The 21,620-nt window shown below is 34.5% G+C and overlaps 1 protein-coding gene across 1 annotated transcript in view; it reads left to right on the top strand.

Moving 5' to 3' along the window:
- Positions 1 to 21,620, top strand: part of LOC128211798 (complement C3-like) — a 41,064-nt gene that overhangs the window by 16,202 nt on the left and 3,242 nt on the right. Inside the window, exons 20-39 of the mRNA XM_052916867.1 lie at positions 403 to 470; positions 1,748 to 1,905; positions 2,185 to 2,268; positions 2,845 to 2,982; positions 3,091 to 3,187; positions 3,662 to 3,766; positions 3,950 to 4,138; positions 7,950 to 8,028; positions 8,174 to 8,333; positions 8,620 to 8,709; positions 10,360 to 10,534; positions 10,868 to 11,037; positions 11,337 to 11,501; positions 12,218 to 12,417; positions 13,541 to 13,699; positions 13,960 to 14,050; positions 14,754 to 14,831; positions 16,284 to 16,392; positions 16,544 to 16,645; positions 19,174 to 19,317. Of these exons, the coding sequence (XP_052772827.1) occupies positions 403 to 470; positions 1,748 to 1,905; positions 2,185 to 2,268; positions 2,845 to 2,982; positions 3,091 to 3,187; positions 3,662 to 3,766; positions 3,950 to 4,138; positions 7,950 to 8,028; positions 8,174 to 8,333; positions 8,620 to 8,709; positions 10,360 to 10,534; positions 10,868 to 11,037; positions 11,337 to 11,501; positions 12,218 to 12,417; positions 13,541 to 13,699; positions 13,960 to 14,050; positions 14,754 to 14,831; positions 16,284 to 16,392; positions 16,544 to 16,645; positions 19,174 to 19,317 (2,561 nt within the window). The remainder of the gene's footprint in view (positions 1 to 402; positions 471 to 1,747; positions 1,906 to 2,184; positions 2,269 to 2,844; positions 2,983 to 3,090; positions 3,188 to 3,661; positions 3,767 to 3,949; positions 4,139 to 7,949; positions 8,029 to 8,173; positions 8,334 to 8,619; positions 8,710 to 10,359; positions 10,535 to 10,867; positions 11,038 to 11,336; positions 11,502 to 12,217; positions 12,418 to 13,540; positions 13,700 to 13,959; positions 14,051 to 14,753; positions 14,832 to 16,283; positions 16,393 to 16,543; positions 16,646 to 19,173; positions 19,318 to 21,620) is intronic.

Genomic DNA, 21,620 nt, shown 5'->3' with positions numbered 1-21,620 from the left:
GTTTGCTGTTTAGAGTTACAATACCGTTTCCGTCGCATGTGCTGTCAAATTGGCTTCCCTTATATTATAAATTGCTTTAAAATATTAAAAAAAAACATTTTGCCAATTGTTCAGAACTTTGTTAAAACAATCAACGTTTTTAACGTCATCGTTGTCAAATTTCAAACCTTAACTGCACTTGAAGTTAAATGGATACGCTTGTGATCTGCAGCATCTTTAGTAAGATTTGTGACATATGTTTCAGCTGTACTTGTTTTTTTTTCAAATATAGGAGCAAATCGTAAACTAATTCACCTTTGAAAGTTAGCACTAATGCCGTAAACAACGTTGTTAATTTTAAGAAAGTTCTGAACAATCCGTGTAATGTAAAAGCAATATTCATTGATTGAACAATGATTTCAGAAATGGGGCGTTGACACTACCCGTTATGTTCAAAGATTCTATCACGGAATGGAGTATACAGGCTATAAGTATGTACATTCTATTATTTATTTATTTGTAATAACGTGCTGCATTTTGGCGTTTTGTGGCTCCTGTAATCATCTGATGAGCTTCTTGTACAGTGTAGCTACTGGGTTTGTCCCTGTAATTTTCATGATATTTAAGGATTGATTGCAATTTTATTGCGTTTATGCTGTATGTACTCAGTAGGCCAGCGCTTCTTGGTCATTTGCTCGTTTCCCGTACTGTGTTCATACAGCATAAACGCGAGAAAAAAGGCGATCAATACTTATATATCAACATTTTAAAAAAATAAAATCATTATGGTTTAAAATTAGCAGTATCTTCTGCAATTGAGTATTTATTCTTAAAGAAATGTAACCGAGAACATACTTTTATAAAAAAAGAATAGCTGATTTTTGTATCGTCGTATAAATATATATATAATTATATATTAGTTAAATGACGTCGCGCTAATCCGATTGGAGCGCAGTAAATAAAAAAAAATGCCGTCATAACTACTTTCGTGTAATTAAGGAATGAATTGCGGGCTCGATGTCAAAATCGGGGTATGAACGCAATTGGGCTGGTCCAAGTGTATGGATTCCACACACTTAGACCAGCCCAATTGCGTTCATACCCCGATAATGGCATCAACGCCGCAATTCATTCCTTAAATAATACTTCATTTCATTTAAGAAAAAAAATTCAGTAATCCTCTCTTACCCATTCTGTAAATAGAACGACCCAACTGTAACCGGAAACATTTTATCAAATGACGTCACCATAACGCGGGAAAAGATCAACCACCTGAAATCACTTTTAAACTTAAAATTGAAATTTATTTTTGGCAACAAAGCATTTTACCTATCATAAATTAACACTTTCTAAAATGTTGATTTATATTTTATCGGATCTGCTGACAAAATACTAACAATAACAGGATCAACAATTTCCATGTATATTGTTATGCGATGAATTGCGATCCGAACATATCCGAGGATGCTGCGTTCATCGGATGATAACCGCAATTGCCGAAACGCAGTTCATTTAAGGAATAGACGTTGAGGTGTTAATATTAAAATATGAACGTCAAGTGTTATCTATAAAAATAACTAGGCGAATGTAAATATTATTGAATAACATATACACGTGGTATAGTCATATGATTAATTCACTGTATCACAAGTTGGATTAAGAATTTAATTTGAGTGGTGAGAATTCAAATAATTAGAATTAATTGGTTAATTTTTGTTCTTCCTTTTTTAAACTACATGATTCAACACGCAATTGAACTTTTCTTTAGGTATAACGGAAAACGAAGGCGCCTGCATTGCCGAACCAAAGACCGTAAAGACATTTAAGGATTTTTTCATACAGCTTGATCTTCCTTACAAAGCAACACGATTGGAACATATCAAAATAAAAGCAACTATTTTTAACTACGCGTCAAAAACCTTGCAGGTAAAATTTAATTTTTACTGATATTTTTTATAATATTCGTGTCACTATGTTGTGAAGTGGTCTGTACAAACAAGCTCCCTTTAAAACAGTACATTTTAACTGACCTTGTTAAATATTATACTTGAATGAATATTCCCCCATACTCCATTTGTCTTACTTTTTATTTGAACATTTAAGAACCTTTGGACATATTAAATTTAATTACGGATTATTTTATCATTTTAACACTTATATTAAGTACGTTATCTTATTTTTACATCCGTTTTCCATATGTTTCAGGCAAATGTCTATTTAAAGGGGATAGATGGTTTGTGTTATGGAACATCACCGGATAAAAATTCACCACCACGTGTCGTTAAACTGGTAGGCACATTAGGATACTTTATAATCCGAGAGGTTTTCGATTGTATGGTATTGTTCGTACTGTATGAAATATAATTATAAATTCTGCAATATGCGCATTAGTATTGCTATTTTAAATAACAAATATCTTGTAATATAGACACTTGTTTGATATTTACTAGCAAGTATCTCCATTGGTTTAAAGCTGCACTCTCAGAGATATACCATTTTTACAACTTTTTTGTCTTGGAAAGAGCAATTTTTTGCGTTAATATCTGCAAACCAATGATAAAAGATTGTTGACAAAAAATCAAAACATAGATTTTCATATTTCCGCTCGAAAATTAATGTTTAATGGCTTAAACCGTTATTTTTGTCAGAAGTTTTTTATCACTGGTTTCCATGGATTTTCGCAACAATAGGCTCATTCCAAGACAAAAAAAAAAAAGTTGTCAAAACGTTCAATCTCTGAGAGTGCAGCTTAACAGTTAGTTATGAAAAATTATGGTTGAGCTGGTGTGTTATCAACTGTAACCTGTTTTCTTGTAAAAGTACAGAGGTGAAGCTATTTTTAAGATGAATCTGTATTTCTTTAAGGAATCGAACAAAGCAATGACGGTGTCATTTTCTGCGATACCTTTAAGAGCTGGTAGATATCCAATTATAGTATCTGCGTTCGTTACCGATGGAGACATACAGAAAGTGGATATCGTTGAAAAAGAGTTACAGGTTGTGGTAAGTTAAAACAAAAGCGATTTAAGAAATAACACAATTGATGAATATTTATTTTTGCATACGAAGATATTACCTTAACGATATTTACAACATACTTTTGTGTAACAGAACGAAGGAATTATGGTCAAGAAAACAATCAGTGTATGCCTAGATCCGAATGATCAGATGAAAGACTGTGAAAGATCTGAAGATGTTTCTGTGACAGGTAAAATATTTGATGTTGTACGCGCTTGCAAATCCGTTAAACCCTCGGTATTCCGATTGAAATAGTGTTACAAAGAGAAAAAACAAACTTGTTCATGAAAAACAATACAACAGTTTAGATCATGTTTTAAAATGGAGTCATTTTATTCTTGTACGGTCAGTACAACCATCGTACTAAGCATCTAAAACTCCAAACCGGGATCTTTTCGCCGTTAGGTAAAAGTAAAGTCTATCTCCTTATAATCATTATCAAATCAAATACAATTTAGTTATGATGTGTTGCTGGAATTGAATGACGTTACACACTTTCAATCAAAGATTTCATACTTATGATATAGTCTAACTTTTGATGTAGATTGTGCCCAACTAACTCTTTTAAAATGGCTTTATGAAGCTTTTTCAGTAAACGGAATGTTGAATAAATAATTATGAATTTTTTGAAAAATATTTCTTTTATTAATCATTTCCATTAAAGAACCACTTTATACTGGCGGACGATCCAGCAGACAGTACATAGTGGACTTGAGCCTTCATCCAGCCTCCTTGCCAGACACGGGGTCTGCTACAGCCTATGTAGAAAGTAAGACTTGATATAGCATTTGTTCATGTTTGTTAGGAATACACACTTATCCGAGATTCATATATACGAAACATATTAATATTTCAGAAAACAAATACCGTACCGATTATGTCCTTCTATATTTTGATATAAATGAGAATATAAGTAAGTCTGGTAGTGAGTTGGCTTTCTTTTATTTTATAGGTAACCTTATGGACAATATAGTTGACACCGTTATAAATGGGATTGACAAGCTATTTAACCAGCCGCACGGATGTGGTGAACAGACTATGATGTACACCGCTCCTATTGTGTACGGGCTAGATTACTTGGCGCAAACTGGCCAAACGACACAGAAACATGAAGTGCAAGGAATCGAGTGGATGCGATATGGTAAGATTATTTTGGCCTCACGTTTAAAACAGGTCAGTTTCCATGTTGTTAAACTTAAAATTGCAAACGCATATGGTTTTTATTAATAAGCATAGTCGATAGTTATTGCGATTGACTCAAGAACTTTCTGCATATAATGATGTCAAAAAATCCCTCAAACATTCACTTTGTTAAAATGGCCGCGTTACGTCTGGAAATGACGATGTGTATCCTCGTAAAATCAGTACCGTTTATATTGTTTTTTTGTGCTGTGACATTTAATAATTGTTTTCGTATTAGCAATTTGATTATTGTGCTTAGATATAAAATATTTGCCTCTCATTTTGCTCAATAAAGTGAATTCTGTAACTTCTGACTTCGTTTCTCTGGAGAAGCCTTCCTTTACTTCAATAACCAAAAGTACGTAACATGTTCATACGCGCAAGCCATCCCGCATTTGAACAATTTGACAGAAAGCGGTAAATTTAAATCAAATTGACACCGAAAAATAAAAAGGAATATTTAAATATTCAGTTAGGCCACAACAAATTGATCATTTGTTCTACGGATTTTGCCAAAAAAAAGTAGGAGCGAGCGAGCGAAAAAAAAATAAAAATACTTTTTTTTAAATTTAAGGCAAATCAGAGGCGAGCGCAAGGCGAAAAATTAAAAAAAAAATAAAAAGTATATTTGTTACCAAATTTATCATACAATTATGTCAAGAAATGCTTTTTAATTGCAAACATATGTTCAGTTATTAATGAAAAGGTTTTGATTGTATCACAGTGACATGAAAATCTCTCTCAATATTTCACAAATGGCAATAAGGTCCAGTGCTTTACTATTAACTTAAATTTAAACGTGGATTATTGTAAAGACAACATTCCTCATAGTAACATACAATTATTCGAAGACCAAAAAGAAAACTATTGTATTCATTCCGTAACTTACTATTACAAAAAAAAACATTTTAGACTTGTAAGAGTTATTCATGATTTGAGCATTTCTAAATATTGGGTCAGGTCTAAATTTGAACCTCTTGAAGCACATGATTAAATTGGTGTCAACTACTAGTGACTTTGACATTTCAGAAGATTGAAAATGTAAATAACACAGAGAACATATCTAAAAAAGACACTGTGGATTAAATTGCGGGACAACATAAATGAAGCAGTATCAAACAAATCTGCAAATGTGGCACCAGTCATTATATTAGAGCAGGTGGTGGAATAAAGATATTTCCCTTTAAAGAACCCGCCTTTACCCCGAACCTATGGTTTATAGGTCCGTGCCTTGAAAAAGAATATCATGTCGGCCTCCATAGCTTCAATGCCCATAAGAGGGTGAGAGTGGTCTAGTGGTATAGGTGTCCGCCTCTCACCAAGAGGTTGTGGGTTCGATCCCCACCAGGGGTACTTTCTCATAGCTTCTCAAAAAAAGGACACAGTACTGGTTTCTGCCCAGGAAACGGACTCGAGAGTGATTCTATAAGCTATCAGCTTTCGTCACAATCGAGCTAAAAAAAATAGTATAAACCAATGCCCATAAGAAACAGGCCACTTTAATTACAGGCCATTTTATACAAATGGATCAAAGAAAACAAGTGGATAAAAACGAAGAATTGAGAAAATTAAAACAGTCATTTTACTTATAAAAGGTTTTATTTTCTGATTTTACTGATGTTTTTTATACTGTCCATGTGTATGTAATGCACTAGTCAATTTTAACCACGCCCCAAGGTCCGGGGAATAGCGGGGACTTTGATTTACAGTCCAGCCAACCCCGGGTATATCCACTGCATTCACCCGGCACTGTGGGGCCACCTGGAAGGTAAAAACTTGGCCCATTTCCCCGACTATCCCTGGTATACCCCAGGACCTGGGGGGGGGGGGAGGGGGCGTGGATTGACTGGTTCATAAATTCAATGTACAGGCTGTTTCTAAAACATTTACAAGTCCTACTATTTTTATCTGTTTATAACGATTATGATTATATGAAAACTGAGAAATGCATTTTAGAAAATTTAAAAAATAACTCACCAAAACATGTTCAATTGTGTTAAGTCGTGTGTCCGTGTATTTTAATATAAGTTTTGCACTCAAAATCCGATTTAGTTATTATTTAACACAAAATTTTGAGTACAAAACAATGAATTACTTAAAACACACATAGATAATTATTGACTTCGACGCTGTGAAACTGTTGTTGTTTACTGAAGACTGTAATCCATTGACTTTGACACTGATTATCATTTAAAACGTGTATTTTCCGTATTTTATATTACGAAAACTGAAAGTAACCCGAAAATTAATACCGGAAATAAATAACAACGGTGCGTCCTGCAAAATATTCCCGACAAAAAAGACTGTCAACAAATATCGGCTGTTTTGCGGTTACCCGGACCTGATTTTGTCCTGACACGAGGAAATTTTGCTCGCGAAGAATGTAAAGCATGGAAATACCTTCAAAAAAGGCGAAGTTGACGTTGAAGGATTAAATTCTTAGTAAAATAACTTCAGAAAATAGAGGAAATTCAGAAGTAAACAAAAGAAAATAATATGCGCGGCCAAATAGTAAGTGCGGGCGCAAAAAAAAAGTTTTTTTTTTTTTTTTTCGTTTTTCGAATTTTAGGTGCGGCAAATCCGACGAACAAATGATCAATTTGTTGTGGCCTTATATAAGAAATGGAATATAACGATAGAACGCTTTTCTGGTGATATGCATCACGTCTCGTTCGGTGAGTAAACATGTATCCGTCTCAATCTGCGGTCACCAGACGTGATACAGGTCACCAGAAAAGTGTCCTATCATAATATCCCATATTTATTGCACTGGAGTCGCACTCAAGTAGTAAAGTAAGTGTAAAGATACGCTGTTCTACACTTTCTTTAGTTTAATACGATTAAAATAAAGAAAGTATATGACGGAGTTAACGACTCAGTTACACAACCAGTGAATAACAAATTTCACTTTGGAGCGTGAACCCGTAACAAGATATTTTGGGCTTTTAACACACGTAAATATACGATGCCCGTAGACAATACATACATAAAAGTTCCAGAAGAAGCAGAGCATGCTCAACACACTGGCGACGTGGCAATATAAAACACATAACATTCCAGTGTTTTAGCATCATTTTAGCACTGATTTTGTACTTCCAACAAGACAGAGAGAGAGAGAGAGAGAGAGAGAGAGAGAGAGAGCGAGAGAGAGAGAGAGAGAGAGAGAGAGAGAGAGAGAGAGAAGTAAACAGCTTCTGTGTACGGAATTACATTTGAACTTAATATTTAATGTTTTGTTTTATTTATAATACATACATAACACATATGTTCATCTTCTAAACAAGTCAAAAACATGGCATCTTCCGTTTCAATTTTGCGTTTTTCCTTAGGTCAAAGAATTCCGGAGGCCATTCTTCAGTTTGTGCTTCCAAAATATGTATAAACATTTTTGAAAAAAAAATGCCACAGATAATGAGTTTTTGAGTATATTTTCATCAAAATGAATTTTCTGTTAATAGATTGGAAATGTTTTTGGACCATCGGAATTTTCCGTAAAGCATTTGCCTAATAGACATAGTTATAGCTAAGTGCGTAGTGCTAATTATATTGTTCCATTACCTAATTCAATAGTTTTTCGACATACGCGTTTTGTTTTATCTTTACTACGTGTACAAACATAAGAAAAAAATTCCCCTACTTTATCTTCGTGTAAGAACTATTTCATTGCACAGGTCTGGTTTGTATATGAGAAAAAATAATAATAACTGTAATTTAGTCAATTTTAAAATTTATGATTCAATGTGATCCTAGATTGAAAATAAATGTTTCAGGTATAAATCGTGAATGGAACGAATTTCGACTTCCAGACGGCTCCTATCACAAATGGGAAGGTTACGATACCAGCATTTGGTGAGTACTAAAAGTGTTGCATTTTATTTTACATATGCTATTATATAACTTTGCAGGTTCCATTATCATTATAAAATAAAAAAGTACCTACTTTGAAGTTAATTAAAAAGATATTAACAATAACACCCATGTAACAAAATCGTAGGCTAACAGCGTTTGTTGCCAAAGTGTTCTGCCAGGCAAACCAGGTTGTCGACGGCATCGTTGATGAAAACGGGCTCGTTGAGACATTGAAATATTTGGCATCCAAATCTTCCGCCGGAACATATAAGGAAATTGAACACGTCCGTATGTCAAACATTCAGGTAAAATGGAATGAAAATTTATAACGCGTTCACTCAAATCGAATTAATTGTGATCCTATGAAAGCACAAATCTGAATTAAAATTATGTCCACCATGGCACATGCAATACCAATCCATTTCTATTCCGTTAATTTTATTGAATCATATATCTATGAGATGATGAATACACATAGTGTCTAAGATCTGTTTCTTTATAAATACTATAGTGATTGAAAAATAAGGCAACACGTCACGTTTCGTCACGGTCAGTGCTTTTTCCTCTTCTTTTCAAAGTGTTCCATTTTAGGGAATATTTGGCAAGGACAATAAAGGCACCAACCCTGTATTGTCAGCGTTTGTGTTGATAACTCTTCAAGAATGTTCTCTCCGGGAAAATGTAGGTATACTTTTATTGTGTAATAACACATGAGAAAAAAAATATAAAAGCACTAGTTTAAGCGTTGTCTAATTTTCACATCAAACATTCCACTGTATGCCATTAAATACTTTGCTTAAGTTATGTAAACATCCTACGTAGGACGCTAGATATCGACCTTTTTTAACACTATCAATCGCATCTATTTTGCAAATTGTTCGCGATATGTTTAAAACATAAGCTTTGCATGACGGTCAGCAGAGTACGGACTCAAAACATATCACGAGTCAGTTTGGAAAAAGACCCCATCTGTTTACATTTTCTTTAGTGGTGCTGTTGAAACTAAAATGACAAACCGAGTATTCATTGACCGTTCCTAGGAGTTAATCAGCATTACTCGCTAAGCCGTAAACAAAGCATGTATGGTTCTGGTGCCCCAACCGACCAATTTATTTTTAATAAGCGAACGACATAATATCCGTAGAATACGTCTTACGATTTAACTTAGGTGTTTCTTTAAATGCTTTCAGTTTCTAAAACGTCGATCAACATTGTTTAAAAGCGAGTAAAATTCAATAGAACTGTCATTGCCTGGAACGCCTTCGATGACATGTTGTGTAACATAACACAAACAGTTGTCCTCTTGACCGTAACATGCGATAATCGTTTTGAAAGATGGTGCATTATTCAATTTTCGCCCCGCGCTGCCAATTAGTGACGTAATGATCAGCGTTAGATATTAATATTTGAAAGTAAAAATAGTCTATAATAAAATGTCGCATGGTTATAAGACCATGAGAAATTGGTATATTTTTTACTATTGCGCGTTAATGATTTTTTTTCTTTAAATACAAGTTTTGAATTTTCATTCTATGACTGTATTATGGATTTCTAAAAGAATATTTGCTTCATTGGCGCTGATTATGAAGATATTGAAGCTTTTCACCAGACATTGTTTAGAATATTCGTGTGCATCTTATGGTACGTTATGACTAAATGCTCAGTACGGGATGTGGTCCGAAAAGCATTCTCTATCTCTAACATTGAGAATGATACTTAAGATTGATATTTTTAATTCTGGGAGATGCACTGAATTTGTCGTTGTTTTACTTTGAATTCAGTCCAATACTTGCACTAAGAGAGAAAAATTATCATTAATAACTAAGAGATTGAATAATTTCGCTAGACCAAAACTTGGATGTTTTCCGGCCTGATGTAACATGGATTCCTTGAACATTATCGGTGCTAAACAAGAAAGTTAGTAAACTTCCTTAGGAGAAACGCGACATCCCGTTTTATTGTTTAAATCCATTGGGCTTGATCTGAATTTGTTGTCATGTACGTGAAACGCTAGAATATATATAAATAAGTGTTGCCTGTATGCATTGAAATGTATAAGGAAATTAGTTAGAAAGGTATAACCTAAAACTACACCGCAGCGGGGAAACATGGGGCACACGAGTATGATGTATTAAAATCGATGGTGGGAAGGGTAACACCAGCATAATGAATGTAAAGAATGACGAAGGGAGAACAAAAAAACATATATAACACATATATAAACGACACTACTGTGTAGAAGGTTATTATATATATAACCCAACTCTGGGCTTGCCTCTGGATTTTTCCATTGTGTAATCTAAATTATGATTGCAATATTGTATTTCTCAGGATCAGGAGGCAGCGGTTATCGACATAATGAACTATCTTGAAATTATGCCGCAGCAAATCTACACAAGTAATCCATATCTGTTAGCAATTACGACATATGCACTGGCACTATCTAACAGCGGCTTGGCGAACTCGTTCAAAGAATTGTTGTATTCAAAAGCCCACCAAACCCAAGGTTTGAGTTTGAAAATACACTCACACATGATGAAAATGTTTCTAAATATGTTGCATGTTTCTTGTAGATATGTAACATTTGACTTAAAACCCAATATATAACTTATTATTCATCGGTAACAAAAGTTCTTTATTTAATGTCCATTTAATTGAAACAACTGATGCAATGTATGTAAATAATGTATTCATAATTCATGCTTTAAAACAGATTTTCTAGTTATGCTCATGTGCCTTCAAGGGACATAATACAAATTATTCTTAAATTAAGAATTTTTTTTAGAAATTATAAATTATTTGGATTAATTACAATCCATTTATGTATTTGACAACACAGAGCATATGTACTGGTCACACGGAACAGGACAGGGTAACGCAGAGAGTGTCGAGACGACGGCATATGCTTTGCTAGCAGCCATGCAGTTCGACGACTTCCGAACGAGTGCAAAAATTGTCACCTGGTTAGCACTTCAGAGAGACGCTATCGGTGCATTTCACACAACACAGGTTAGTTCTTTGTTCTTCCTCTTTCACATACGTTATTCTGTTGTCTTCCTACTATACATGTAAATAATATGATTTTTCGGTAACAAATGGCACCATTCTTTCGTACTCGCAGGCCATAAAGACAGCTATGCTTTAAAAATCAAATATCTTAATATTGGACATATATTAATTATGCTGGACAGACATGTTTTATAAAATTGGTCTAAAACGTTCACGTTATCTATTCAATTTGGAACTCAGTGTTTTTATACATGTGTGAACGAATTTTGTGTATTCAAATTGATAGTTCGTTTTTCTAGGACACTGTTGTTGCGCTTCAAGCATTATCGAAGTACAGCGCTCGTACCTTCAACCCGGAAACCAATATCGAGATATCTATGTCTAAGATCAATGCAAAACCAAGTTGGACAAAATCTATCTCAATCAACAAAGACAACGCTTTGCAAATGAAAATCATCCAAGAGGTATGACTGAAAATAAATTAATAATTATTTAACACAATAGTTGGATACAAATATAGATTGTTGAAGGATACATTCCACTGAACCTTTATGATTCATAAAGCTTTATTCATGACTTTTTAAAGTAATACACGGATGTTAAACCAATTATTTAGATACGATATTAGTTCAGTCAAACACCTACAAAAAATATACTACCCGTAAATAACAGTAGGTTCACAATAGCTGTTCTGTACCATTGAAGAAATAGTGTCAACTTTCTCCTATAACTCCCTCTATTTGTGGCGATATAGTGATATTTGTACCGTTGGATTTATCTCCGCGATACCTTCCTAAGTTGTAATTATCTTTTGTTTATCGAAAGTGAATATTTTTTTAACATGAACTTCCCAAACACGGTAACTAACCAACTTCAACTGGAATCTAAAACTTAACTCGATTTTCTTAAAATATCAAAACACGTGACGTTATTGCGGGAACAAGGCGTGATTTTACTTATGTTATGCAAGACTTGTAAACACTCATCTTCATTAATAATTATTATTATCAATTTCATTTCAGATTTGTACATGAGTTTGACAATTTTAATATTATTTAGTTTTCTTAAAAACAAATGGCAATTATATACGAATTTTTGTCACTAACCATTTGCGATCTATTTTCATTACTGGAAGATGCATAAAGACAGATATGTTTTATATTTTGATTACCTGTTTAAGATCCCTGTATCAAGGGGCCAAAATACGTTTCGTATAACAGCGACGGGATCGGGTACTGGAAGAATGAAGATTGAGTTACGGTGGAACCGACCGCCGAACGACGGGGAAATATGTCCATTTGAAATAAGCCATATCGAAGTGGGAGAAGTAAATCCAGTATTTGCTGGCAATGATAATAAAGGGTTCAATATAACGGACGGGTTTGTATTCGGTTATACTGTTTTATGTAAATGTATTAGATTCTAATACAAACTAGTTTATTTGCAGCGTTGTTTTACCAGGACCGATGTATATGTTATATACATGTTTTTACATGTATTTATTTTAAAAACGATTAATCTTTTATCTTTTATTTCATAACGTTTGCGTTTAACTCAACTAATCAGTTTCGAAGTCGTGCATTATTTTTTCTAAACATTCAAAATACCGAAAACAAATATTGTCTAACGCTATTCTAGAAATATTAATAATTTTTATTTATTAAGTTATTGTAAAGAATAAAGAACAACAACACAAAAGCGTACTACATGTATCCTTCAATAAACGTTTAGGTATTTTGAAAAAAAAAATATTACAAACGAAGAATTAACAAAATTTAGTTTAAAAGCAAGTGCTATACGATTGAAAATAATTCCAGGTGCAAAAATGCTTTACACAGGCTGAACCTAAATATCCTTTTGCTTGGTGGTGAATGCTTTTAACATACGAAATATATTGGTCATTATTTCCTTACCGTTTCAAGTAAAATAAATCATGAAGAAGCCACGAGACTGTTGAGTGGATCATCTGGAACATCATGACACTTAAACACATTGTCGGTGGACTTTGTTGTTGGAATACAAACCGAATTTCAACAAATTCTGATAACAATTTCCATCATGACTATATAGGTTTCCTTGCAAACTATTGCACCATTAAAATTACATGAGAAATAAAATGTTTAAAATAAATAATTAGTGACATTATCTACAACTATGTATGCTGGAAGGCTCTTAAACAGTGTATAAATACATAGCATCCATTTTGCATTTTGAGATACATGTTGTCATCAGATGTAGGCATTAAGATTATCCTTGAGCAATGCGCATGTGTCAGAGATGGTGTTTTACTCGTATAGCTGTAAAGCACTAAGTTGAGTGTAATTACATAATTATACGTTAACTGATGCTTTCTTTCTTTTGTAACTTCTAGGATTCTTCTTTTTTCTTAAAAAACGTGTAATTTCTATTCATTTCATGTACGGCTTTTTTCGTTCTCTTTGTGGTCTGAAATCGATGACCTACTTGATATAATTGTGACATACACAAATGCGTATCGATACAGGGAATGTGATATTTGTGGTCATTGTCCAAATGACCCTAGCAAGGACAATGCAATGGATATATCTGCCGACGTTGACCAAGTTATCGAATTAGGAAGGCGAAAGCGACAGGCTGCAGTGGGAGAAGTTCAACGACAAAAATGTATCCGTTTCACTGTTAGGTAACGGCTGCAATGTTATTTTTATCTAGATTCAACAGAGTCAATGTAAGTTGACTTCCCTCCTTGGTCATAACTTTTGTTTGCACTATATATATATATATATCAGATACCAAAATACCATAATAAAACCAATCTTTTTAACTTTTGACATATCCTAAGTGCGGAAGAAATGGCCCGATGCATTGCTTGGACACCAACAGTTAATATGAGTCAACCGAGTAGGGCGAGCTTTCAGCGGAATATATTTTTTTCTTTACCAGCTCCAAAGACGATCAATACAATGCTATGATGTCTATTGTGAAGATTGACTTGGAGACAGGGGTAAAAGCTGTGGAATACGATCTTAAACAGGTGAGCATTTTGGTTGATGAAAGCGAAAACTTTTTAAGCGAGGATTAAAAAATAAGAATATTTTATCTGTTCGCGTTTCCCCTCGATTTAATATTTTAACATTACATATCGTACCTTTGCAATGATATTTATTCTGTATTTCGTGTATTCAGTAAACACTGCATTGTATTGCATTGTTAATGTTTTTCTTCGACAGACTTGAAATTAACGTCCATTTCGACATTAAACAGTCTGGAGAAAGAGTGAATCTTCTTGTTTTTTGTTCATAAATGCGGTAACGTCTTTCCAATGAATTGTTAGCACTAATGTTATAATTCGTCTGATTGTTGCTGAATGTGAATAATATTGTTTGATTTCATTTTCGCGGCCAAAAGATAAAGGGTAAAGATACGTATATTACACCTTTAATTTCCACCGCGATATGGTGTGGGTACATTTGGGTATCATTCCCAAGCATTTTATTTTATTATGTAACTACTGTGTTTCCAAACCTATCTAAATACTATTTTTGTTTCTAAATATGTGTTAATTCTATTAATGTTTCCGAACTTATGTAAACACTTTTAGTGTTTCCAAACCTATGCAAATACTGTTGTGTTACTTGCTGATGTGTTCATTATTTTCATATTTAAACGAGGGGTTTATTTTATTTTACTTGTGATATTTGATTTATGACATTGACTGCCTATTTTTGCATTTTCAGTTGGAAAAATCACGAATTATTGATAGATATGAGATGCCAAAAGATGGGTCCAGCTTCATCATCTTGTACATAAATGAGGTATACGTGTATCTTCTATTTGATTAAATCAGTGCATTTTAGGTTTCTGGAAGTAATAAAGCATAGCTGCTTGTTTCAGTGCGATATCGTTATATATTTTACCGAGTGGGCACCAAAAGCTATATTTTACGAGTGGCCTAACTTAGCATAATAAGAGGAGTATGAATGTTAAATTCAGTGTCATTTCATTCCAATACAAACGTTAGAAATTAGCAGCTGTAGTGAGCATCTAACCAACAAGTTTGAGTTAAAACCAAGGAGCCCTGCAAACAGAGCTTATTTGTCGAATTGCAGACTGTAACGCTTAAACCATATCCGGGATTCTTTCATACATTATAAAAAAATATATAAGCGATTTACTAAGTTCGGTAGCTCTTCCTTAAGGATCTAACCAAACCTATACCTTATGCAAATCAATTTATATGAGAGAGCAATCTTGAGCGTTTTTTGTAATTATTTAATGAGACCATTCTCACCACCACCCATCCCCCACCCACCCTCAAAAAAGAAAGAGGAAAAACAAGCACTGTTTATGTTTTATTTATAGAATAATACAGGGCTGACCATGAATTTTGGTTGATCATTGCGCTAGTGGGAGGACAATTGAATCAAAATCCATGGTCAAACATGTCCTGTCCTGTATAATACATATGTGTTGTCATTTGTAAATGATTTGAACCGGTTTTGAAAAATCAATTGTACAAACAACATAGGATTTGACTAGCAAGAATCTGAAGAAAAAATATGAGTCATAACAAATTGACTTTGAATGTCATTGCTATTCAAAAACGAGTAATTGGAAACAAATCTTCTCTTCACGTGTTTTTGGACTTAGAGGGCAATATTTTCATTCTTTTGTTTTACATCGGTTGACGTTAATTTCAATATGTGAGCACAGCTAGGTTCGATCAAGCCGAGAAGCAGATTTTTATTAGAATCTGGGTTTGAATGACTCGAGCAATGACTGGTATTATTATTATTATTATTATTATTTATCAGCAAGAAAAGCAAAACAAAACGTTTTAACAAAACGATTTCCGGTAGTTCTCGATACTGTCACACGAAATGTGTAATTTACGGTAAAACTATTTTCGCTTTCCTTGCACCGATTGTTCCGTATACATCCATTAAAACTTTAATGTGTATAAATGTTTTTGACTACCAGGTATTCGTTGGTAATTTTTATTTTCATGAAAATGACGTCACGGTGTACGTGCTTGTTTTCGTCGGGCAATTATACCATAATATTGATCACGTGCTTGATTATCTCACGAGTAGAAACGATAATCATTTTAGCGGAAACGGATTTCTATAGTATAATATTACAATGTTTAGTAGCATGTGTATTATTTAAACATAATATGTATTATGCAGCTACAACAGCATGGTATTTCCGGAAGTCATGGCGTTTTTTTTTAAATAAAAGTGCATAATATATCCCACTTTATTTAGATTACGAGAGAGCCAATAGCGTTCATTTTCCGACTTGACGACGAGTTTGATGGCCAGGAGCACTCGAGACAGCCTGCCAGTGTTACTGTTTACGACTACTACCAGCCAGGTATTTTAGTGATTTTATTTCTTGCTTAAATATATCATTTACTTTAATGTTAAAAAAGAGTTACTTTAAAAGCATCAGTAGATAAAATTCAAAAGAAATCAATAGTAACAAGAGGTTTAACTAAAACTGTGTGTGTATGTCTTTAATTCAGAAAAAACATGCCTTGTTACGTACGGGATTGGATCTAACAATGGACAGATAGTGAACGTGCAATGCAACGATGGTTCAGACGAGTGCAAATGTGTCCAACAAAGTAAGATATGTATCAATTGATAATGATTGTAACATATGTGTAAATATATGACACTGTTTGTAATTCAATCATACCATTGAAAAGTAAATGAATTTATTTCGTAAATAAAAAAGAGTGCATGGACGATTAAAAGGATTCTGACAATCAACATCCGCCAAGTGACAAGACGTATGTTAACTGCTTCTGGTGTTATGTTAACTGGCTTTATTATAATAAAATAACAGGTTAAAAAAGAATAATGTATTTGTTTAAAGATGTTTACGAGTTAAGATTTTAATCGACTCCTGTATAGTTCTAAAAAGTTATTTCTTCGCGAATGGATAGTTCTAGAATCATCAATGGCATTTAAGTGATTCTAGTTTAAACGTATTCATTCTGTTCAATATATGCACAAAATATAAAGTGTATAAATGTTCATGAATGGATTAGGAGATAAGCATTTTGAATGCCTTGATAAGGTCCTTTAAATGTTAGAGTAAATTTGTCCTATATTGCAATGGAATTCAGTAATATAGCTGATAAGGGTATGGATTTTGTCGCACACTTACAAGAGCATATTAAGTAAATAAAATGTGGTGAAACATAAGTTATAGTTGCCCCGCAGATGCATAGTGTTTCGGATAGATTACATCGATGGAGTTCAAACTGCAGAGTACTACATCCAAGTCGAAGGCGTGTGTGATATACCTACATTCTCTTAGTGCCTAACTTATAAGGATGTGCTGACCATGGTATCGTTCTGCTTTGAAGTTGTGTTTTAAATGCTTGAGGTGTGTGCGCTGATCAGCTGATCATGCATTGAGAGGAAGTGCGCTCCAGTCCCAGATTGGGAGGGGAAAAAGGAGGAAATGTAGGTTCCAGTTCGAGTGTGTATTGTTGGAACGTCGTTGGCAGAGAGAAATAAGTAGCCTTGGTTGTGGTGAGCAGACATGCGGTTGGAAAAATATGATGGGATAAGATTGTTTTTCATCTTGAAGAAAAAGAGCCCAGGTCCGCGTCTTCTTTCAGCCTTAGATATCCAGTTAAATTCCTTATACGTGTAGCCTCGTTTTGAACGGATGCGATGTCATTCTTGAGTGCATTAGAACAATTAACCCATACCACATCACTGTTTTCAAAAAGCGGCCTGATGAAGATATTGACATCGTTCGAGGCTTTGTCGAGATCAGTGGTATTTTAGAAGTCTTAATTCGCTGCCAAGCTTTGTTTACTGTAGACGATATGTGTGATGTCCATTTGGCGTCGTCCAATTATGGAGTCCAAGTTTTGGGATGCTTGTTTTGTTTACGTGAAAACAACATCGACTCTACTCTAGCAGAATTGAAAGATACCAACCAGGACTAAGACAATGCTAGATGTTTGGACAATGCATTAAGAACGGAATGGGCTTCGATGGGATCGTCAACGATAACGTACAAACTGGTGTCATCACCAAATAGACGAATATTGGCTAAAATGTCTGCGATAATGTTGTTTATGTAGACAAGAAAAATGAGAGGGCAAAGAAAGGAACCTTGTTGTTCGCCGGCGTTAAAAGATTACCAAGTTGTAAAAATGTTTGAAATAACAACTTGTTGTTTGCGGTCCGACAGATAAGAAGAAACCTAAAGAGGTGGAGAACCTTCTTTTTGTTCGTAGAGAAGACCACAAGGCCATAACCTGTCGAAGGTTGTGGGTACATCGCAAAAGACTACGCGTACCCCGTTTGGTCGAATATTTAATTAAATTTTAGTTGCTCTCTGATGCAGCTGATTTAAATGTCATATCTGTCTGAAATACATCGTAAGCACTTCTGCAAAGGTTGCCGTCCTTACGAAGAAACCTCCAGTCGGAGGACCGGAGATAAGTTCGGAAAAATCACCTTTCTTATATATCCGGCTGTGTCTGTTGCCACATGTTAAAGGTCTTGGATCTATCAATTCTAATAGTGCTAAGTCATGTCGTACGGCAATTGCCACCTGCACAATGTCAAACTCATTACAGCGATTTTTTTTCTCTTTGCCGTAACAATGAGATCATGATACAAAACATGCGACGCCATTTAAATCGGTTTTCTTTTCTTTTATTTGTAATATTTTTTTTTACTTTTATAACAACGTTACTTAATGGAACATCAATACAATATTGCATAAAAACGTGTAAACATAAACAAACTTATATAGCTCAAATCTAACCGTATTCATACCTGGTGACAGAGACCTTATATGGAGCAATAACTAGGAGATTGATTGGTGATTTATGTTGCATTTTATCAATCAGTACGCAAATACCAGGTATCAACATTGTATGTGGTCACATAACTAGCTCAATATTTGGGTCGTTTTCCTTAAAAATGTGTGACAATAGCTTTTTTCTATTTTAACTGATTACAATTATTTTTAATTCGGCTGTGGATTTAAAAGGCTATAAATCAATAAAAGTGCATCGACGTATTCTTGAAAGTTAATACAAACTTTGTATTTGGTTATTACAGGAGAACTTTTATCTTTCATTGAAAATGTTATAATTGAGGAGCATCTATTTCACAGGCTGTTCAAACGCTGTTGAAGAGGAAATAATGGAAGCGTACGCAGCATATGTTCGGTCGATAAAAAGTAAAAAGCCGTCCAAAGCGAAAAAGCCCGTAGATCTTCTCATAAATTACTCCTGCAACTTTCGGAAAGCAAATTACGGTAAACATGCTTTAACACCCCGTATATATTTTCATAGTCTATTCCTGCACAAAGCAAATTACGATGAAAGCTAAGACTAATCATGCAACTTGCACAATGCAAACACCAAAACAAATTGCAGTTAACCCGCTAAATGCTTACTCCTACCACTTAAACAAAGCAAATTACTGTAACACGCGTAAAGCTTACTCTACTCCTACAACTTGCACAACGCAAATTATGGTAAACATGCTTCAAGCTAAGATTACTCCTACAACTTGAAAAAAGCAAATTACGGTAACACGCTTAAAGCTTAGTCTACTCCTACAACTTGCACGAAGCGCATTACGGTAACACGCTTAAAGCTTTGTCTATCCCTACAATCTTCACAAAGCAAATAACGATAAACACGCTTTAAGCTAAGTCTACTCCTACAACCTGCACAAAGCAAATCATGGTGAACATGCTTAAAGCTTAGTCTACTTCTACAACCCGCACAAGCACATTATGGTGAACATGCTTTAAGCTAAGTCTACTCCTACAACCTGCACAAAGCAAATCATGGTGAACATGCTTAAAGCTTAGTCTACTCCTACCACCCGCACAAGCACATTATGGTGAACATGCGTAAAGCTTAGTCTACTCTTACAACTTGCACAAAGCGCATTACGATAACATGCTTAAAGCTTAAACTACCCTTACACAACTTGCACAAAGCACATTATGGTGAACATGCGTAAAGCTTAATCTACTCCTACCACCCGCACAAGCACATTATGGTGAACATGCGTAAAGCTTAGTCTACTCCTACCATCCGCACAAGCACATTATGGTGAACATGTGAAAAGCTTAGTCTACTCTTACAACTTGCACAAAGCGCATTACGATAACATGCTTAAAGCTTAAACTACCCTTACACAACTTGCACAAAGCACAATATGGTGAACATGCTTAAAGCTTAATCTACTCCTACAACCCGCACAAGCACATTATGGTGAACATGCGTAAAGCTTAGTCTACTCCTACCACCCGCACAAGCACATTATGGTGAACATGCGTAAAGCTTAGTCTACTCCTACCAACCGCACAAGCACATTATGGTGAACATGCGTAAAGCTTAATCTACTCCTACAACCCGCACAAGCACATTATGGTGAACATGCTTAAAGCTTAATCTACTCCTACAACCCGCACAAGCACATTATGGTGAACATGCGTAAAGCTTAGTCTACTCCTACCACCCGCACAAGCACATTATGGTGAACATGCGTAAAGCTTAATCTACTCCTACAACCCGCACAAGCACATTATGGTGAACATGCGTAAAGCTTAGTCTACTCCTACCACCCGCACAAGCACATTATGGTGAACATGCGTAAAGCTTAGTCTACTCCTACCACCCGCACAAGCACATTATGGTGAACATGCGTAAAGCTTAGTCTACTCCTATAGCTTGCACGAAGCAAATTACGTTAACATGCTTAAAGCTTAGTCTACTCACTCATTCAACCTGCATAAAGCAAATTATGGTAAACATGCTTAAAGCTAAGTCTACGTCTTCAACCTCCATAAAAAAAAATCCAGTAAAGTTTAGATTTCTCCTTTTCCATTATTTCTTTTATGTTACTTTTTCAACTTCACAAAGCAAGTTGGTGGGTCAAGGTGTGTATAAACACTTTATATGTTGGAATTAATAGACGTGTTTTACCCACATCAAGCTTTAATCTCAACTCTTTATTGTAATCAAAAGGGCCTTCCATAGTACAGAATTCTAATATAAAAGCATTTGAATTTTTCTCGAAATGTCCTTATACAAAATGAATACGTTTTCGTGTTAAAATAATCAGTACTCCGCAATCACAAGGTATTGAGGCCTTGTGGTGATTGCGCCTTTTTGAGAAAGATATGTGCATTTTTTGTAATCAGGAAATGAAGTGTATCCATTATAATTAAAACTAATTGATGTATTGAGTATCTTTCTTATTTATAAAGATAGCACCAATAACACCAGTCATTGTTGATTAGAAAGTCTAGGGCATTTTGACACAAAACAAAGTTATATTGTCGACAAACTTTTCAGAAAATATGCAAATGTTTTTTTATCCAAAATCTGATAAAATCTTTTTCGTAAAATTTGGTCAACTCCTCCTTACCAAAAACTTATCGCAAAGGATGTATGTTTTACTCCCTAAGAGGATTGTTCTTCAAAACTAAATAAAACATAAACTTTATAAACCTTTTAATATTTAGCCTTTTCCACCCACTTTTGTTGTGGACGGCCTTAAATAATATTTAAAGCATGGATGCAAATGTTTTGTATTTGA

This window comes from Mya arenaria, chromosome 12 (genome assembly GCF_026914265.1).
Source record: "Mya arenaria isolate MELC-2E11 chromosome 12, ASM2691426v1".
NCBI classification, from domain to species: Eukaryota; Metazoa; Mollusca; class Bivalvia; order Myida; family Myidae; genus Mya; species Mya arenaria.
Note: the sequence above shows the minus strand (reverse complement) of the source record. Positions and strands in the feature narration are given on the sequence as shown.